This window comes from Acyrthosiphon pisum, chromosome A2 (genome assembly GCF_005508785.2).
Source record: "Acyrthosiphon pisum isolate AL4f chromosome A2, pea_aphid_22Mar2018_4r6ur, whole genome shotgun sequence".
In the NCBI taxonomy this organism is placed as follows: domain Eukaryota; kingdom Metazoa; phylum Arthropoda; class Insecta; order Hemiptera; family Aphididae; genus Acyrthosiphon; species Acyrthosiphon pisum.
In genome coordinates this window covers 31,547,134-31,570,815 of record NC_042495.1, presented here as the reverse complement: position 1 = coordinate 31,570,815, position 23,682 = coordinate 31,547,134, and the positions used below count along the sequence as shown (strand labels likewise).

The 23,682-nt window shown below is 31.6% G+C and overlaps 1 protein-coding gene across 1 annotated transcript in view; it reads right to left on the bottom strand.

Moving 5' to 3' along the window:
* LOC100163944 (tetraspanin-2A) overlaps positions 1-23,682 on the bottom strand; it is a 324,826-nt gene that overhangs the window by 13,094 nt on the left and 288,050 nt on the right. The window contains exon 4 of the mRNA XM_029490321.1: positions 7,939-8,124. Within this exon, the coding sequence (XP_029346181.1) occupies positions 7,939-8,124 (186 nt within the window). The remainder of the gene's footprint in view (positions 1-7,938; positions 8,125-23,682) is intronic.

Sequence of the window (23,682 nt, the reverse complement as noted above, 5' to 3'; positions counted from 1 at the left end):
TCACCATCGTTGGTTATTAATAAATTAGTTTGCGTGTTTGATTAGTTATTTTTGTAACTATAACAGCTGGTACTTCCATTTCGCGATTATTTGTGTAGGTGGTTACATTTTAATGATCGATATTATTCTAATATTTTCAATCATCGTCATCATAATATACATCAGTAAAACGCTTTCAAGTGGAAATTTGAAATAGATAGGCGCGTCTACCTATATATCTCGTATAATATTGAACTGCTATTTTATGATAATTTGACATCCAATACAATATTCTGTTTGAAATATTACAACGTATAGATAGCATAATATAATGTTTTCTGTTGCATTTCCGTCGATATTAAAACGTCAAATCGTAAAACAAACAATACCTAAAGTGTTGTCGAGAAATATTGAAAATGTCTAGTGCGCGCGAGCGGACGATTATGGAAATATTCGTTTGAAAGAAATAAAATAATTACATTTTTAAATTTATCTGATACAGGTCCATACCCAAGAGTGCTAATCAAATTTTGCCGGGGGGAAATTACTGCCATAACGATAGAATTCGATTTTTTGGATTTTGTTTGTAACTCCGTTCATCGAGGGTTCTCCTTTTTTTTCCACCTTCACTTTGTCGCTGAAGCACTATTTTGCACACTTTATACATATTATGCAAGGGCGATTACTTAAACATGCTCAACTCCATAGTTTTCCATTGTCAAATTCTGATTTTTAAAAATCTTGAGAATGCCTAAAGACAGTGACGTTTTCATATTCGTGATATTTTTTTTTTACTGCTCAAGGAGTGTCCAGTAATGGTGATACGATAACTTCTATTTTTCAAATTAGAACTCTCTTTTTTACTGCGAATTATTAGTAGAGGATGACTATTTCTTGAACGTTTTCGTGAATCTAAATCAAACTGCTAATTATAAGATAATAATCCTTGAAAATGGTCGAACGGAAATATAAACTTGTAATATTAGATATTAATTATTATACTTAGACCAATTTCACAAACTATTTAATAACCCATTATTACTATATACATGGTTAGTAGTACACAAAGTTATTCAAAAACTCGACTTTTGATTTAGACTCGAAAAAATTCGCCAAAAAATACCTGTCCAATAACTAAAAGTGACAGAGGGGAGTTCCGATTTGAAAAACATAATTTTGTATTGTAATACGATCATGCTTAAGTTAAAAAACTCAAGTATTCAAAAATTTCGTCTTCTAGTGTATTTAAAAGTTTCAAAACTTAGAATTTTAAAATATGCATAATATAAGCATAGAGATAAGGTGTGCAATGTGCATACTTAAAATATCAACCTGTATGTGTTATTTAGAATTTGTCTCGGGAGGTCCAGATTTTTTATTTTTTTTATCAATGTATTCATTCTTAAATGTATTACTTTCAAAAATGTAAATTGTTGACAATTTTTTTTTTTACTTTTGTAATTCAGTAAAAATAATTTGTTCGCGTTTCTGGTTTAATTGTGTACATTAGTTGACAGAACATTAAAATATCATTAAAATTAAAAAAAAAAAAAACTACTGCATAAAGTTGAAAACTTTTGAAAATACAATAGCAAATGTGTGGCAGGTTGTTTAAAAAAAGTTAAAAAGTCCATAACTAAAAAAAATGAAAGAATGAGACCCCTCTACAAAGTGGTTTTTTTCATAACTCAAAGTATACTATATATCGTATGACGCCGACCGGCCACTAACCCATGGGACTCATTGTATGTAATATTATATACATCTATTTCTGGCATTTTGAGCTTAGGCTATTCGCGTTTTTCGATATTATGAATTCACCGACAAAAAACCGCGGATAACGACTGTAGAAATATGGCCTGTGTCGCAAAAAAATTCACAATTATTAAGGTGATTATTGCCTTATAACCTACAGACAAGACTGTTTGTCACATATCTAGACGATGAATAAATAAGTTCATGTAAAAAATTATATTTTTTAAAACGCCCACGTGAACGTCTCATATTATGAATCAAATTTCGATTGGAAAAATACGCTGTTATTACAATCGGGTTCATTTTTTTGGATTTTGCAATACTCCATTCGGCATATCAATCGGGGTCTCCATTTATTTGAGTGACAAGCACTTATCTGAAAATGATAAGGATGGCCATACAACGGTTACCCTGTGACCAACTTGAGGTGGTGTTGCATGGCAAGTCGAGTGATATTTTTTGATTTTTTTACCCGAGCTCAACTCAGCGAGCGAGTGGAAACGTGGGCATCACTGTAACTTATTTTAGCATTGGTGTCACTTCTGGATCATTGATACATGCCGGTATACTTCGTGGTATAAACTTCCTTATCAATTTTCGGACTACCGCCTTTGACTCGATTTATTCCACGGAAAATTCTACGTCATAATTAGAGCGTGGATTTATATTCTCTTAAAATTGCCAAAACATGACGCTTCATAATGTATAATGTATTCTCTTAAAAATTTGAACATATGCTTGAAATATACTTTAAAAATAAAAGTAAAATATGCAAAAATATGCTATTTTATCAATTTATTTTTTTAACATCAAAATATTATGTAAGTACTTATATGGAAAAAATTTTGTAAATAATAATTAAAATTGAACTTGACAGAACTTAACTATCACAAAGATGGCAATATATCACACTACCGCATGGCTCGTAAAAACTTCAATTAAAAGGTTCAATCCACTGTTTAAAAAAATTGATTTTTTTTTAGATCATTGTTTCGGAATTTTAATAGATTAAGACTTGTAAAACAAAACAGTTACAAAATATCATAAAACTGTTAGACTATTTCGCGTTTTTCGATTGACAATATTCGCCGATAGCGCCGCGGATAACGACTGCAGAAATACGATCCATGTCGTAAAAAAATGCATTTTTTAACACTCGCAAGACCACGACTCGGGTACCTATACCACACGTCGCGGTATCGATTGATGGCGGCAAACCAAAATATATACTTTGACGTGGACTCGCGTATTGACATTTTGGTACAAAAGGTCTGTGATACTTTTGTATGAATCGTACTTATATATCGGTGTGCATTGGTGTGCTGCCTGTACGTTGGAGGCCGACCGCCCGTCGAATATACGAGCGATGGCGAAGTGTGGATGTGGGTGGGTAGAGGTGGTTGAATGGCTTCTTTCTTGTTCCTTTTTTTCGATCCGAAAAGGTCATACCTACGAGGAAAATGTCTTCGGAGAAGGTCTTAGAAGGTCGGTGGTTCCACGGGGTTATGGAAACCGTGGGGAATGTTTAACATACAAAATATAAATAGGTAGGTCGTATTATTATGCGATTTAAAAAAAATCAGAGTAAAAATATTCCTTGGAAAAAAGGAATCATCAACATTATGTTATCGAAGACGAGGTTTATCGAAGTATGTCCATGTAATATATAAATTGTTAAAGGCATATAATATTATTATAGAATAAAATAATTTACTCGGCTGAAATAAAAGCTAAATACATAAGAAACTTTTATTTACAGATATTTACTTTTAAAATTAAAACAGGCAAGTGCTCCTCAAAAATGATTTGAAATACTTAACTTTCTGTAATGTAATCACAGGGCAATTTAAAATAAATCTTTACGACCTTTACAATAAACCATTATTTTTTGAGAACGAATAAAAAACATGAATTAGACATCAATACGATTAACTAACGAGTCAGTGTTAGTGTAATTGTTACAAATTTTTATTGAAATGAAAACTGAAAAACCATTTAAATAAAATATATATTATTACATTTCTAAATAGACAATTTTATCAGACGAATATTATTATTCATTCATCGTTAATGGTTATAATATAATAATAAATCATATACTTAAATACAATAATTTACTCATTTGAACGGTATATACCTTCCTATAATTCACAGACAATCACTTTACCCAAATCACCTTACCTAACCTAACCTAACCGATAAACATTTTTTTTTAAATCATATAAAATAGGTACTTGGCTATCTGTATAATATTATGATCACAGAGCAAACTAAAATAAAACATTCAAGCCCGGATTAAGACATTTTGTGGCCTAGGGGCCAAAGTTTTAAATGGGGCCCCTGAATGAAAAAAAAATATCAATGTATACAGCTATTGTATTTGTATATTATTTAATATTAGGTACCTGTTATAATAAATGTGATATATAGATATTATATATATATATATATACCAGTAAATAATGAATAATGTATCATTTTATTTATGAATTATAATTTACAAGCTTTTTTCCCCAGCTAAATCATCGATTTTTTTTAGGTGATTAATGCAGTGTTATATTATAGCCAATAAGGAAAAAAGTAATGGACAAATCAGAGGCCCCTAAATAAATTCTAATTTTTAACGAACGAGAAATATTAATTAGACATCAATATGATTAACACACGAGTCAGGTTAGTGTAATTGTTAATTTTTTTTATTGTATTGAAAACTGAAAAACCATCTAAATAAATATGGTATATTTCCAAATAAATAATTTTATCAGACGAATATTATTTAGTCGTTAAAGGTTATAATATAATAATATATTATTTACTGAAATAAAATAATATACTCAGTTGAACGGTATTACCTACCTACTTAATTTATGGACAATCGCTTTTAAGATTAAAACCGATAAACATTTCTTCGAAATCATATAAAATAGGTACTTATTTTTCTGCATAATATTGTGATCACAGGGCAAACTAAAATAAAACTTTACAACCTTTACAATAAATTATAATTTTTTTTAACAAATGATAAAAATGAATTTATCAGATATTATGATTGCCACAAGGGCCAGGGTTAGTGTAATTGTTATATTTTTTATTGTATTGAAAACTGAAAAACATCTAATTAAATATGGTACATTTCCAAATAAATAACTTTATCAGACGATTACTATTTAGTCATTAAAGGTTATAATATATTAATATATTATTTATTGAAATAAAATAATTTACTTCATGCGAGTACAATTACCTAAACCATTAACGTACCAAGTTTAAAATATTTTGCATACAACTTTTTTGTAATGTACTTTAAAAATTATAAAATATTATAATAGTTTTTTTTTTCAGAAACACCAATAACTCTGGTAGTTAAGGTGTATTTATAAATAATAATTGAAAAAAAAAATAATAATTTACTCAGTTTAAATAAATGGTATATACCTATACCTATAATATTTGCAGGCAATCACTTTTAAAATTAAAACCGGTGAAAATGTATTAAAATTATATAAAATAGGTGCTTAGCTTTCAGTATATTAATATTGTGATCACAGAGCGAACTAAAATAAACCTTTACAACCTTTACGGTAAATTATTATTTTTTTTAACGAATAAGAAAATATATGAATTAGACATCAATATGATTAACACACGTGTCAGGGTAGTGTAATTGTTAAATATTTAATGGTATTGAAAAGTAAAAAGTGAAAAACCAGCTAAATAAAATAATAATATAATCAAGAACATACGAGTACACCAGCAAAAAATAATAATTGTAATTACTATTATAACAGCAATAACTAATGGCAATTGTCACCAACGTTTTGTTTTAGATCAATAAAAAATTAAAATTAAAATTAAAATAATAATAATATAATAATAATACCATGTTACATTTTCAAACAAATAATTTCATCAGGCGAATAAAGTTTAAAAGGCCATAATATAATATATTATATACTGAAATTAATGCTTTATATTCAATTATATAATTTACATAATATGATCACTTTTAAAATTCAAACCGATAAACATTCCTTAAGATCGGTACTCGGCTTTCTGTATAATATTGTGATCACAGAGCAAACTAAAATAAAACTCTACAATCTTTACGATAAATGATTATTTTTGTCAATGAATGATAAATACAATTATGAATTAGACATTAATGTTATGATTAACACACGATCCAGGGCTAGTGTAATTGTTAATTTTTTTATTTTATTGAAAACTGAAAAATCAGCTCAATAAAATAATAATATGGTACGTTTCAAAATAAATAATTTAAGCAGACGAAGAAGTTTAAAAGGTCATAATATAATATATTACATTATACTGAAATAAATGATTTACCTATATCTATACAATTTACAGATAATCACTCTTAAAATTCAAACCGATAAACATTTCCTAAGAATCGTGTAAAATAGGTACTCAGCTTTCTGTATAATATTGTGGTGGAAGAGCAAACTATAATACAACTTAACGACGTTTACGAATTGCGATAAATGATTATTTTTGTCAATGAATGAGAAATATGAATTCTATAATATTATCATGATTATCACAAGAGCCGGGGTCAGAATTACGAGTAGTGTAATCGTTCAATTTTTTATGGCAATGACAATTGAAAAAAAATCGTCTGAACAAAATAATATAATACGGTTCGTTTTTAAGTAAATAATTTTGTCGGACGAACATTATAATATTTGTATAGATAAGGTAAACACCTATAAATCGCCTATGTTCTGTTTGGATAGCTAAGGCGGTAAACGCGAAAAGTACCCATTTCATATTCAGCAGGAATGTTATCTAACGGCATCCCTTGCTATTATGACATTATGGTATAGCAATAATAATAACGGAAGGATTTCGAAATGTCTAGTCGTTCGTCATTGAACACTGTGATCATAGAGTATCGATCATAATGAGCATCCGCTCGCCATTATGACGTATTGCACGTTGTTTGAAGTTTCATTGTAGACGGACTATAATACATAATATTTTATATTGGATTGGAAAAAAAAAAGGAAACGTTACGGTGCCTTTGCAATAATACCTAGGCTATTGTATTATGCCGTAAGGATAAGGTTATACACTCGTAACCTTTAAATATCACAGGTAACATTAAATGACGAAATAAAAAATTAAAGAGAGAAATAAACTTTAGAATTTAACGACCATATTTCTGTTTAATACATTATAGGTATATAACTGTATGGCATAACTCGTCTTTATTAGATATCTTTATTTTTATTTATTTTTTTAATAAGTTCTTCGACCAAATACACAGGGTAAATATTCCCAAAGCATTGTCATGCCCATTTTCTCCATTGACAATGAATTTATTCAAATACTGATTTTTGGAATTTTTACATAATTATACTCAAAAACAATTTTTTTAATTAAACAAAATTTTGAATTTGAATTTTGTGGCACTACGTATAAGGAGTGTTCCATGTCGATACAACTTTCTATTTTTCAAACGAGAACCCTCTTTTTTACTGTATATTATTTAGATGTTAATTTTTTTGAAAATTTCGATGTTTATTTAAAATTCGAACGAGTAGTTTCTAAGTAATTAAAATGTTTGCACCAATAGGATAAGAGTCCTTAAAAATGGTTTTACAAAATATTATGTAAGACATTTGTAATATCAGAACTATAGTATTTATTATACTTGTGTAATTTTTAAAAATTATTATTATTGATGGATTAATATAAGTGATTTAAATTTTCAAATCACCATTGCCTCCATGTATTTTAGACCCACTACCATAGACCTATTATGAAACCATCTAGAATACGGTATACCGTCTTCGTGTAGAAAATTCCAGATATTATTGTGCTGTTGACCCATTCCACCCGTTATAGGCGAGTAAAAGGCTATGATGTACATTGTATATGCGTGCTTTTTGAGATTCATATAATTTTATAATTGTCTAGTGCAAAGTGACTGGTGGTGAAATCGGGCCAAAAAATCCTCTTATTTGTGTCTTTGGTATCACCACTACAATTCATTGAAATATATTATTAGTTATGATAATACATGGCCCCCTCCCAGTCAGTACCATTAACATTTACCTGGCACGCCGCTGTCAATAGCTACACAATAAATGTATATTTTCTCCCCTCCCACCACACCGATCGTTATTTTTAGGAAATCAAATAGGTGATAATCAGATATTATTATCAGAAATCGACGATTACCTCCAAAGCGGCTATCGATATGGCTATGTTGGTCGTCCACCGGGATTTGTCCTCCAAGAACCAGGTCACTTCATCGGCACAGCCGTAGAAGAACGCGTTACCGGTTACCGTGTCTCTGCACTCGGTGGGCAACGCTTTCCTAAGCGACAAGTAGTCGTTGGGTCCGTCGGCTCCGCAACATCCGATCTGAAACCATATAACGAGTATGCGGTAAGCATGTGATATATAATAACCGTGTAATATATCACATAGCTATAATTATATAATAAATTATAAACGAATTAAACAAATTATTAATTAATTATTTTTTATTAATAATATATTATTATATTTACTACGTTTACATAATACACAATTAAAGCCGGCTTAAAAACTAAAGTGGTTTAATCATGCATCATGTAAACGCTTTAAATCAACCTTAATAACATAAGCCGTTTTTGTTTTAAGGACGCTCGCATAAGTACCTATATAGTTTAACCAAATTAAATCGCTTTAATAAATAAAGTCAGCTATATTTTTGTATATGTAAACACACTTATTATTGATAAGTCATAACTATTAAATATGATAATGGAGCTGGAAGAAATATCTATTTCATGGAAAAATACATTTTTTAACATACCGATTTAATATTAAAGACTCATATATAAACAAGTTAGGAAACTTGATGACTCATAATAAAATTGGTTTAAATTAAGAACAGCCCAACTCGCATCATGTAAACGTAGTAATTGTTCTGCACATCGCATCAATCGACACGGTGGTGATTACAGTCTTTGGGAAAGTCGAGGAGGAAAACTATACTGTTCGACGTGTCGAAAATCTTTTGCACCCAGAGCTCTAGCCGACCTGTCGCTAATGATTTGGTATCACTAGATTTCATTACGTCATATATATAATATTATATAATTTATATAAATCTAAATATTAGCCGGCGTTCCTAAGAGCAGGGTTTACAGGAGTTTGTAAAAACATTTTAAATATTTTATTTTAAATACGTATAGCTGTACCCCACGCGTGTTGCTACGCAACCCCTCACCCTCCTGCTCATCACAGTAACATTGTTTGTAACTGTTAACGTTAACAAGTGTATGGTGTCAAGACGACGTCAAAATTAGTTAATGCGCTTGTTTTCTTAGACCGTTCCGGACAAGACGGACAGACAGACAGACAGACATACAGACAGCCAAATGTGTCGGTGCACGTTTCGCGCGATATTAAAAATCGCAGCGTATAAAATTTGAATGCTTTGTGTTTGAGAATAACGTAAATTACTGCAAAAGAAACAATTTTCAAAAGCCGCGAGGTAAATGAAGTACTGTGTCATGTTTTAACAGAATGTGTGGGTACGTAAACACTTTTAGGATTGCCGCTCGCCTACTCTACCTCAAACTGACCAGGAGAAAAAAAAAGCTTTTCCAAATAATATTTGTATCAGACTAACATAAAAAAAAAAAAAATCGTTATCACAAATTGAATTTATTTCCAATCATAGTCTTAATTTTTTTTTTGTAAACAAGGCGGCAACCCTATATATTTTAAAACCCTATAAACAGAGCAATTTTCAATTTTTGTTAGCCGAAACGATGTGCATGCGTGAGCCGACATTTATTTTAAGGGTCGAATTCCGGGATGAAAAGACGTAGCCTAATGTACTATTATGTTACTTGCCTTTGTACAACTATTACTGTATAAGTGCAATGTATAAAATACATCTTCAAGATCGGTTCAGCGGTCGAGGTGTCCACGAGATTTTGTGAACCAACACATAAACATTCATTTTTTTATAATTATTGATAATATTATATATTTTCTTGCACGTCACGATGCACGATTGCATCGTATCAAACGCCGCGGCGGTCGTCAAAGTCAAAGCGGGAAAGTCAAGTCCGGAAAGTCGACGAGGAAAACTGAATATAAGTATTCAATGTGCCGAAAATCCTTCGCGAGCCACCTATCGAACGAACCGAGTCGATTATGTACCTATTATTATTATTATTATTATTTGTACCTATACGACGTTCACATACGGAACCGATCGATACGCACACGGACGACACTGCCCGCGGCGATAACCAGACATTATGTACCTACAATATACCTACGAATATCACGCACGAGGGAGTAGAATAAAGTGACGTCATGAGCTTGAACGTCGGCGTGTGTTTCGATACAAAACGACTCAATAATGTGGGCGATGTTCAGCTTCAGAACGTTTTTCCGGTGGGAAAGTGAATCTAGTAGTTACTTAGTGAGGTAAAAAGTAAAAATTCCTAGTCGATGGCGTCCCGAGGGGTGGTGGGGGGGAGGTGGTAAAAAGAGGCCTTTGCACACCCCGGGAATTTTCAACTGCATGACATACAACTCTAATATCAATATCAAGGGCAAGGCAAGGGCAAACAACAAGGGCCCACACAAAAAAATTTAAAAATTACTTATCAACATCAAAAACTTACCACAAAAATACTAAAAATTACTTTATAATGACTTAACATTTTTAAGAATTTCCATTTTATACGATTCATGTATCATAAATCGTAATTATTATAGGTACCTAACTCTGATGTTTACTCTCGAAGGAGCCATCAAAAATATTTTTTTGTAGTTTGAAAAAAATTTATCGATTTTTGGAAAATTTTTTCTGATTAGCTAAAATAGTATCTGCCTACAGAGTACAGTTTATTGAATGAACGTAGATTGTGACAACAAACTATAAAGATAATGAACGTCGATAATCGACAAGCTAATGGAAACTGCTGAGACCTTCCTAGCTGCGCCAATGCTGTTGGATTGACGTCGACGCGGGAAAGTAAATACCGGAAATAATTCGAGGAGGAAAACTATACATTCGATGTGCCGAAAATCCTTTGCGCCTTCGGGCTCGTCGAACGGGCAGAGTCGATTACATATTATTATTTGTACGAAGTTTCCACCGAATCGATCGATACGCGTTTATGGAACACACTGCCCCGGCGACAACCAGACGTTATGTACACTGTACGCGTATTACGCACGACGGAGTTGACAACCCGAACGTTCAGAGTTTAAACTTCCGTGTGTGTTTCGATACAAAATGACTCGATATAATGTGCCTACGTACGGTTTTCCAGTAGGAAAGTTGAATCTAGTTGGTACTTTGGGAGGTCGAAAGTAAAAAATGTCTAGTAGTTATCAAAAGCGTTGGAAATCCCCGAGAACAATTAGTGATACTCACTCGGTCATTAGCTGTCCTCTTTTTATCAACAAAACAACAGCAAATGTATTTTTTAATTCAATAGCATACTATTGACATCTCTGCGATTAGTTTTATATGGAATAATTATGGCAATAATAATTCATTTGATATAATTACTAAGCATCGGAGCGCTGGTGTAAAATTAATTTATGTGTCTGGTGGAAATCGTGTCTATGTCGTACTGGTAGAATTTGGGTTTGTTGTAACCGGTCTATAAATTTCACGAGGAACCTCATATTGAATGCTTATTCCGGGTTGCATAAACGATCGATAAGTATAGTTATCGTTCGTTAATACAGAAATCGGATCGATAAGAATATTGTCTGTTGCATAAACGATTTATATCTTTTATCGGTCCGATAAATATTAAAAAGAACTCTTTAACTTTATTGAACTGATAACAGTGTGTTATCATAAATTCATATCACTGTTTCATATAATAATTTATTCATATTTTATTATTTATTGAGTATACCATACTACCATGACCTGGGTAAGTTATCAAATAATTATATATTAATTGTTCAATATTTTATGCAACAGTGATGTACTTTATGGAACCGATTAAGATATTTATAGGATGGTTTATTGACCCGATAACAAACCTTATAGTGCTGTTTTTATCAATCGTTTATGCGACCCGGCATTAGACTTTTTGACTGATGAAAAAAAATATTTTATCAACAAGAAACGTCGAAAAAACCAAAAAGACTGCGATCTTATTGAGATGAACGATGTTTAGTAAAGCTCTCCGAGGATTTCGATTTTTCCAAATTGCTTAATAATTTTATATTTTTTTACTAGAGTGTTCGATCTATTTTAGAATATGGTTCTGTAATTTAGAATCCCCGAAAAATTGCTTAGTAGCGCTCATTAAGCTTGTATTGTTAATAATATAATGTACATTCTATAATAAAATTAGCTAATAAATATAATATTATGCTGTATGTACTGGCATCAAAATCTATACTCATACAACTATAGGTTGTTATGTAATATTAATGTGTTATTGTAATTTGAAGGGGAATTTTATTTGTTCGAGATGTCGAGAATTTCGAGTTATCAAGGTTCGAGTTACCGAGAGTATACTGTATTATTAGATATATATAACTGTGCACGGCAAATATCGCGAAGCACGTCGTACTAATCGACATGGCAGGTCGCGGTTGAAATTATGGGAGGGGGTTCTCAGCCCACCTGAAAAAAATTATTTTTTTGAAATAACCCATTGGGGGCTATTATATATGTACATCAAAAAGGGATATTGTCGGGGTTGTCGTGGGTGGGTGGCTAAATCATGGTCGTGGGTTGGGGGGATGAGCCCCCCTTATAAGCTGCTCCACTAATGCTCGATTAATGATGATGCGGGAAAGTGAAATCGGGAAATTCGAGGAAGAAAACTATACATATTCGGTGCGCTGAAAATCCTTATCATGACGTCATATCATTACTCGTACGACGTTTCCACCGAAACAATCGATACGCTTATACCTACGGTAGACACGGCCCCGGCTCCAACCAGGCGTTATGTATACACTGTATTACGCACGACGAAGTTGACAAGCCGAACGTTACGAGTTTAAACGTCCGTGTGTTGTTTCGATACAAAACGACCCGATAATGTGTGCGTACGAGAGAGGGGACATTGTGTTCTTTGTTCGACGGTCTCGTTGTCTGCGGCGACTACAAAGCGCTAAACAGACCATGTGGCGCCTCGAAACCGAACGAGCCGTCGTAGCGTCATAGTCTCTTTGCGTGCGTTCGGCCGACTCGAAAAACGTTTGATGTTGTGTAGGTACATTATTATTATTATTATTATTATTATTCTGGGTCGATGCTGAGTTGTAGTGGGTAGTGGGTACATCATGATAATAGTACCTATATTCTATTCCGAACGTTTCCACAAACGACAACAACGACGCTATGACACGTCTCGAAGGATTCATCCGTTGTAGACGCTGCACCCGCGTGCCAGTAGGGAATGCGCACTCGATTATTTATTTATATTTTCAAGTTGATATTTTCCTGATATTAAAAAAGTCGTAGAGAAAGGGTGACTCGACGACAAACTATAATTACACTATTCTCATAATAATTGGCCTTTCCCTTATTTTTGTCCAATGCAACAAACATCTGCCATCTGCCAATTTTTTCTTTTCATCTTTAAATAAATTATTTAAGCACTTATATAAATAATAATATATCATATTGAAAACATTAATTTAATTTAAATTAAATATGCTTATTGTATAGTTATTGTATTTATATGGTATCTAGTTATTGTTGTGTTAAAATTTTACTGTTCTATTGGGCTCACGCTCGTTTTGTTCTTTTGAATTGTTATTATTATTATGCACTACAATTATTATACTCGACAGCTGATAATATCGTAAATATTAAAACATAATAAAATTACTGCGCGTGGTGAATGCTCAGTTGTTAAGACTAGATCATGATATATTTATTTTATTTAAAAAAAAAAACATAACATTTTATCATAGATACTTTATTTTAAATTAAATTTATTTCCAGTCACTACTCCCTAGGTATATATAGATATAGGAATTGGAAAGATGACTATAAATATTAATTTATGCTAATTAGTAATATTATATTAATGGGGTTTTTAAATGTTTTTCTGAAACGATTAAGCCATTGGTGATTAGTATGGTCGATAATTTAAGGTATCTTCTGCAAAGTCCAATACCGTATTAAACAAAAAAATAAAATACCTACATCTCTCTTCATATAACATTTCTAAACATTTAATATTTAATTGATTGTAAATACTTTGAAAACCTCACGACGATACAAATCGATATAATATATTATTTGGTCGAGCGTAAATTATTTAGGACAATATTTGCAGAATAACCGATGATACTAATAATTATTATATAATATTATTAGCACATATAAACTAGTCGTGCACAGTGATATTCAAGTCGACTACACAGTATTTATGTTGACAGTGAATTATACAATTGGAAGTTAACAGTAGGTAATACAATTATTACAACGTACATCAATAATCATTATAATTAAAAGGACCTAGGCGTGTGAGTATGTGACGTATAATATAATATAATAATACTAATATATTCGATGTAAAACGCATTACGATTTTAAACAATTTTTTTTATTTCCATTAGTTTTATGTCTTATACGATTTTGTATTAGATTGAGTAGTGTTACATCAGTGGGGGGCATACGTAATATAAAAACATTATTTGCCTTTAATAAATAAGTTATACTATTAATAATAAAAATAAAAAAATAAATATGTGAATGTATATTCGTATTTAGTACAATACCGTGAAATGCAACTGCATTATTTGCTCGGAATAATATTTGAATAAGAAATGCTTTCACTTTTTCCCGTCGAATATATTTGCAAGAAATTTGAATTGAGGTTTTTTTTTTCACGAGAAAAAACTTAGTTATTTCAAATAAACGAAAACGCATTAAATCATGTCAAGATGTACAACATTTCTGATGGATTAATTTGCATTTAAATAAATCCCGAATAAAGTCCTGCCTGTATTGCTTTAAATTGTTTAACTTTTTCGTAACCGAATAAATTGAAAATATGACACAACAAAAAAAAAAAATATAAAAATTCGATTCTCTGGGGAAACGACCACTCGACTTCTCTGTACGGGGTTTTTCGTACGAGAACATATCGTCGTCTACCGCGTAAGAGCTGCACAAGAGCAAACATTGAAAGTCTTAAGAGCTGATACTATAAAAAGAGATAATATACTTCGAAAACGGAACAAAGACGGAAAAAAATCCTTTCAAACGTTCGGTTTTGCTTTACGAAATGTTCGTACTCTCCTCAAATTCACGCGAATTTAATATTATAAGCGTTCGATCGTACCGAATGACAAAGTAGAACTTACTCATCTCTCTATTGAAATTATTGTTTACGACGAAAGTATATTAAGTGTTTGACGAGCCGAAATTCCCATACGACTCTATAATATATAAGTCGTAACACAGAGACGCGAAATATATTACCGTCCATATATTAATAATAACATTATCATCCAACCATTGTTTGTGTCCACTTCGTTATAATCGTAGACCTGTTAACTAATGAACGGCGCTTGGAGAGAGAAGTCACGGGGTACGATATAGAGTGAGCAAGAAAAGAAACAGAGTAATAAATTACAGTGTGATTACAACTGCCGAATGAAAAATTGTGTTACAATAAAATCTGCCGATCGTTATATTGTATTGGTAACATAATAACTGAGTTGTGGTTACCAAACTTGTGGGTCTATGGTATCAACCATATTATTACCTAATTATATTACATATAATATGTTCATTATTACCTATTTATATTACATATAATATGTTCATGGTCGATAAAGAAAATGGAAAAAAAGAGAAGTATTTCCTCCATGATTAACTACTTTATGTTCTTTATCTCTGCTTTCTTTCTCAGTTGTATGATTCCCTAGCATTGATGGCGAGGCGGAGTGGAACGGACAGAGCGTCCATTAGTTTATATGACCAGTGGCGAATCCAGAACTTATTTTCGGTAAGGTTTGTAATTTATTTTTGATGAATTTCATCTGAAAATAATTTATTAATGATAACGTTGTTATCATTTAACAATTTTCGGGGAGATTACAACCCCCCCCCCCTGGATACGCTACTGTATAGGACAATGGTTATAATTGTTCGAAAATCTTAAACGTAAAACGTAACGATTAAGTCGCAAGTCGTTATAATAAATTATAAACGATAATTATTATTATTGTGTTTTGACGATGATGATAGTAATATTTGTCTCTCATAATAGTTCGTTACATAAATACTTTATTGATAAAATTATCCATTTTTGTCGTCTACTTTGAAATCTTGAAGATAATTATTATGCAATTATGATTTAATATTTATATAACACTTGATTTCAAACCACTTGTCATCAGGATAAATTATAAATACAGTGATACCTCTAAGTACCGGACACTCTCGGTCGCTAGAATGTTTTCCGTTATTTGGAGGTTTTCGCTTTTCAGAGGGCTCAAATTGTAGAAAGTTTGATAGTCATAATATCATAATATGTGTTACTTTTTCTCGGAGCTTATGTGACATAAATTCGTTTGATGAATATTTTATACAGAACTCGATTGATGAAAGTGATCATTTTTTTGTCTACTTTGAATATGCAAGTGCTGCGCATATTATACGTTAAGATTTTTAAATAATTGATAACAAATTATAAAGATTTATTTTGAAACTTTTTTTTATCTTAAATAAGAAGACTTCCTACAGGCCACATTGTACTCAGATTTTTATTCACTTTCAACTAATGATATATGTAATATAATTTGTAAATAAAGCTTAAATTGTCGTATTATTTTTCTACACATATTATATAATGTTTGAGATTAAAATATTGATAAACGTAGTTAAACAAGGCCTGTAGAATATGTGTGCCGTTTTAGTTAACAAAATTCTTAAATTTGGTCGATTCTATACAGAACTGCGGGATCAGGACAGAAAAGGATCTAGGGGAATTCGCAGAGCGTATTTTTGTGGAAAAATTACATTAGCACCGGGCGCCTTAAAACGTAAGATAATAATACATCATATTACTAGAAAAACTAAATACTTTGTTATCAGCCTATTGTTAACAGTCGTTTTAACCATTTGATATCGATTTAAGTGCGTCTCATGCGTCTCGCGTCTCATTTCCCCGATCGAAAAAGTAATGCAGAAGTAAAATCAACAATAAATACCACAATAATTGTTTGTTATTACTATACATTATCGGTTTGAATTAACCGTAAAGTTGTACACTGCTGATGTATTTTGAACGAAATAGACCAAGTGCAGCCTCGCCGATTTATCTCGATGTATGCGTGTGTCGAATTTCATTCACATTTTATCGTCGGTCCTTGGGGTGACATCAATTTGAACTTTGCACACATTTCTTAACATGTTTTAAAAATATTGCGCAAAACTTTAAGTTTGAGCACTATCGCTCGGTCCTTGTTTTATCTATGACATTATGTATTTAAGATAAAAGTTTCTTTTCTCTCCGTCGGAGGCGAACGAATGGTAATTTTTTTTTAATTCCCTCCCGAAAGTCACTATTATTTCACCGTGGAACCGAACCGAGATAGAATCGGAGGGATTTCGATATCGACAATCATAAGGCATTAGACGTCTGGCGTATGAATGAAACATAACGAATAGGATTTATTTTTACAATGGAGAAACTTTAAAGAAATTCTAAAGGAATTGTATAAGATGTATGCATCACGTTGACAAGCACGCGACGTTTCTACAATAATATATATTTAACAATGCATAATATAACAAAACAAAATCCGGAGAAGTAAGTCTACTGCATTTTCGGTGTCAAGTGTAAAGGTATCTCGTCTTGAGTAGGTCACTAATAGACGTGTTGAATTTGAATCAAATTAATAATTTAAACTATTTAACATTTTCAATTCAAATTCAAGGAAAAAATTGTAACTTTACAATAAGATATTTTTTTGATTTCTGTAAGAAACACTTGTGAGAAAAATATTGTATTGCCTACATTTTTTTTAAGCTTTTTCATTAGTAAAAAAAAAATTAATTAGAATGTGTATTATATTGTATAGGTCAAATAATAACGAAAAATGATTGAACTTTTAACAAATGTTTATAAATAGCACAATAAAGAGAATATGTTTTAAAATTCTATCATGACGTATAAGAAATTATAATATAAATAATTTGTGATAATTTCAATTTTCTCCGTTTGTTCATTTAAAAAAAAAAAACAAATAAACAAACAAAATCGATTTTGTCGAAAACTGGACTCGCGTAAATTTTACAGTTTTTTTCCGTATCTTGTTTTAGATTCTGAGTGGAACGATGAATGTATTGATTTTACAATGATGTGTGTTTTTTCATTTTTTAATTTTATTTTTGTGTCTGTCATCACCTTTTAGGACAGTAAAAGTGCTTGGATTTTCTTCAACAATACCTTTTCTGATAGGAAAGTGAATCTAGTTGGTACTTTGGGGGGTAAAAGTCAAAAGTAAAAATTTTCTAGTAGATTTCAAGAGCAACGTGAAAAACAAAAGAAAAATTAAGGGAAAACGGAAAATCTGTTTTCGAAAAAATCGATTTTGGTTTTTGGTACAATTCTAAAACAAATGACCGTAGGTGCATATAATTTTGACTGTACGTTTATGTTTGCATTTTCTACACACCATAACATTTTTCAAATATTTAGATTAATTTTGAGCTGTTTACGGACATGTTCAGTTTCCATTTTCTTTAGTTTTTTTTTTCTATAAATATCAATAAAATTTTATTTGTTGGTTAAAAAAGCTTGAAAATTAAATAGAAGGTTCCTATTATATTGCTTCAAAGGCAGATGAAAAAAAATTAAAAATCCATTATCTCAGTTTTTTTTTATTAGCATTTAAAGTTCAAAAATTGACAAAATATGTAAAAATCACGAAAATTAGCAAATTATTTTGAGTTAATAATTCGTAAAAATTTTTCTTTTTAGAACTAAGATCTTAAAATTTAATACAAGATTCCTTATAGGTTAATCTACCTTTATCAAAAAAAAAATGTCTATGAGAAACTCAAATTAAATTTTTATGAGCGTTTGAAATTCATATTTTTACAACATTTGATATTCACTCGATTTCTTACGTAACGATTTTCTTATATTATTGTAATTAAAAAACAAATGACTGTAGATACTTGAAAATTTCACTGAATGTTTATATTAGCATTTTCTATATATCAAATTTTGAAAATAATTTGACGCATTTTGAGCTGTTTACGGACATTGTCAGTTTTCAATTTTTCAATTTTTTTCTTCTATAAATATCAATAAAGTTTTATCTGTTGGGCCAAAAAGTGTAAAAATTTAATAAAATACTCCTGATATATTGTTACAATAGCAGTTGAAAAATATTAAAAATACATAGGCACAATTTTTTTTTTATAAGCATTTAAAGATCGAATTTTGACAATCTTTATCAAATTTAAAATTGAATAATTATTTCGTAGTTAAAAATCTATAAAATGTTTAACTTTTATGTCTAAAGATTGAAAATTTAAAACAAGATTCCACATAAGTAGTTAATTATGTTAACGGAAAGTCTAAAAAATACATAAGCACAGTTTATTTTTATAGTAATTTTAATTTCAAATTTGGACGAAATTACATATTAAAAAACCTGGAATAACTATTTTAGTTGTTTTGTTGTGATTGTATAATATTATTCGTGGGTACTTGAAACTTCTAAAGTATACTATTATATATCTATGATAGTGCCACGGTTTGTTGTTAATGTATGACGTGTTACCTAATAGATATTTTGATATGATTAATTGGGAATTTATTATTATTTATTATAGGTACCTATTACCTAGGTCAATTATTTTTTTTTAATACCATAGATAAGCATATAATATGTCTTATACCTAGACTGACATACCGTCTCCGCTCAGAATCGTTTTTCTTATACAGTGATATTATATCATTGAATTCAAATTTAATATTATCCATTATACAGTGATCCACTTGTAACCTACTGTACAGCAAAGCGACAACCACTTACCCACCTTTTTTTTCATGTTTATGATAATTTTGAAAAGTATCATCATTCAACATTGTTTACTCTTCAAGTATAATTTACATCAAATTTTTTACTAGAAATCTTTCTCGAAGGCGAATATCGGATCATTTCTTCTGTACTGTAAAAAGTTATTTCAGGCAAATAAAAAAAAAAACACACACACATAAACCGCTGTAAAACCAATAAATTCATCGCTCCTCTCAGAATCTAAAACACTCGGTTTAGTTTAATCGTAGGTTTTGAGCCCTGAGGGAAACAGATAGAATTAAGTTTTATAATTATATATATATATATATATATTTTTTTTTTTTGACCCAAAGTTTTCTCCAAAGCCTTACACGGGGAGTTTAATTGTTAGGAAATCGGATGTATAATTGGTTTTCAGTCTGTGAAAACTCTGAAAAAACTGCGTTACGTGGTCGAATCACTATAGTTCTTATAGTATCGGATTTTCCTCGAGTACCTACTTACACCGGGTGGCGTGTTCACAAACAAATAACAAATACTCACTGAAACGTCAAGTCACTTCTCAAACCTCCAAATGATGAGTGCAATTTACTGGTTTTATCCATACGCGCCCAAGACGATTATGATGTGTGACCGGAAATCGGATAATAATATGGCGGCACAATGCCAGCTAATCAGTCAACTATTAAAACAGCCAAAGCGGCAACACGAATTATTGAAACAAGCAACAATCGGAAGTTGAATAAAGACGATAGTATCTCATTCGATAATATTCCTAATGGCAATAATCCAACAATTCTAAACGAGGGTACACTTCTCCACCTGCAGTAGTCATACGAAATTTGGTAATTTAACATTGTAACGCCGTAAATATTTATATCACGCGGGCCAAATCGCTTTTCGACACTTTCTAAAAATCGAATCCGATACTGACTATATTATTATAATATTATGTTGATAACGATTAAACGACCAAAAAGAAAACAAATCAAACAACGCGTTACGCGCCAATCATTGGAAATACGAGATAAAGACAATCTTTGTGTCGTATCGTAAATCATATATAACTTTGACAGAGTCAGCAATTAAAATATAATAAATATATTCAATAATTCGAATTTGTAATGTTTTCTAAAAATCTTAAAATCTGTGATCTAAAAAAAAACACTCTGAGCTTCTGTACAGATTTCAGAAATAAATTATTATTTATAGGTAGTTAATGATGCCCAGTGTGGGGCGCCCTATCCCCCCCCTTAACGCTGAGCCTGGGATCACTATATTTTCGTGTGTAAAAAATCACTGCAAAAATTGTCTGTACTCTGATTTAAAATCAATTTTAGATTCTGAGCGGAGCGAGCTATTGGTTTTACAATGATGTTTATTTATTTATTTTTTTATATCCTGTGTACAAAATTTCTACTAGAAGGAGTGCTTTAATTTCAACATATAGTACCTTATATTTTATAAAATTGGATCAAGGTGGTACTTTAGAGACGTCATTTTTCGATTTTATCAATAATTATTTAATTCCACGGGAAAAACCACCGAAAAATTACGAAAAAACGGTAAAAATGAGGTTTTAATTTCTAACGCTTTGCTTATCACCATAGAAACGAATAAAAAATTGTAATATTATAATATTAATTCAAGTCACATGATATAATAAATAATAACAATACAGACTGATAAACCGTCTCCGCCCAGAATCGTTTTTCTTATACAATGATACTATATCATTGAATTCAAGTCTAATACAATCCATTATTCAATGACCCACTTGTAACCTACTGTACAGCAGTGCGACATCCGCTTACTTGATTTTTTAAATTACTTAAATTTTTAAAACAAAATTGTGTGCAATACCCGTTTGATGGACAAGTTTGTTCAGTATAACAGCCTTCGATGTTTCATAATAAAAGAAGGCTAACACAAAGCTCTAATTAACTAACAGCAACGAATACTCTCAACCAGTAGCTGGTACCTATGAAGTTCACTGTTATTTTTTCGTGTAAAAAATCACTGCGAAAATCGTTTGTACTTTGATCATTTTTCTAACTTCCCATCGCGTGCACTCTACGATGCGAAGTGCGAGAAAACAAACGCTTTATTTTTCCAACCGTCTTGCCGAGCCATCCTTCGACCTTCGATGTTTTATAATAAACGAAGGCTAATACACAGATCTAGTAAGCTAACAGTGACGAATACCCTCAAAATGCCTGTAGCTTTTACCTATATGGTTCACCGTTGTTTTTGTGCGTGAAGTATCACTGTGAAAATATTTTGATTCAAAATCATTTTTTTAACTTGCCATCGCGAGCACTGTCAATGAAGCGAAGTGCGAGAAAAAAACGTTTCCAACGACCGTCTTGCCGACACATCCTTCGACCGCATACCATTATAATAATAATGATAACTGCGTTCGACTGCTGGCAACAAAGAGTCGAACAGTTTCTCAACTCCCCTTTGTCCGTGTATATTATTATAACAGCTCGTATAATATTGCAAACACAATAAAACGGGAAAAAGCCGCGTCATCCATACACACACACACACATATATATATATATATATGTACTCGTACCACACACATTTGTACGGTTACTGTACGTGCAGTTTGGAAGTAATAAACTTTTGATATTAAAATGAAAATATAGTTTGGCGAAACTTTTATTAACACCGTCGCCATGTATAATAATATTATGCGGATGAGAGGAAATAAAGAGTACCTATAGCCGACAATTAAATTTAAAGACGGAAGAGAGGTGTATATTATATAATATATATATATATATATATATATATGGCGCTGTCGTTACGAACGAACTCTATGCGTAATTAACATTTATATATTATTATTATATGAATCTAGGTTACAAGTCTTGGAATGTATTCTTCTAACATTCTAATTTCGAGCTCAAACTTTCGAACAACGGTTTTTCCTGTTTAATTTCTCGGGCAAATATTGGTCTTCGGCACACACTCTGCACTCGGCGGCCTTCGCGGTAGAAGTGTCCCGAATAATATCACACACGACGATGACCTAACCTACGTATTAAATATACATATTATTTAGGTTTTTCGTCAACGACATTGTCCCCGCCGAATTGTTTCTTTCATCGGGAGCGATGCAGTGCGGAGGATGCGCATAAATCGACTCGTAGGAATTAGCAATCGCGTCATTAAAAATGACCGTTGTTAAAATCCTATTTTTTCCGAAGCATTTATGAACAATATACTGCAGCTTAGTGATCGACGCGATCGGCGATTTTAAATCGGATTTCGTCTGGCGGACACCCTGCAGCCCTCCGTCGGTTTAGTAGTGCTCTCGATATAATATATGAGTACTTAGGTACTTACGTATCATAATTTATATTATATTCTATTATTTTTTTACAGTGTTGTAGTCGATAAGCTGTCGGTCGAACACGAGCAGCGGCGGTGACTGCAATTTTGATGAGAATTACGGACGGCTGTGTACACAATGCAAATCCACGCTAATTGTCAGATATTTAACAAACAAAAAATATGAACTTGGGAGGATCCCTAAATGGGGGAAGGAGGGCTGCTGCCGTTAAAATCCTATTTTTCCAAAGCATAATTGAATAATATGGCTTAGTGAATTTGACGCGATCGGCGATTTTAAATTGGATTTCGTCTGGCGGACACTCTGCAGCCCACCGTCGGTTAGTGCTCTCGACATTATATATGAGTACATACACACTGCATTATAATATTATATTATAATATCGCTGTACAGTGTTTCAGTCGATAAGCCATCGGTCGAGCACGAGCAGCGGTGGTGACCGCAATACTGATGAGAATGACGGACGGCTGCAGTGTACACGATGCAAATGCACGCTAATTGCCAGATCGTTAACCAACAAAAAAATATGAACTTGGGATCGATTTGCAGAGGAAAATGAGTGG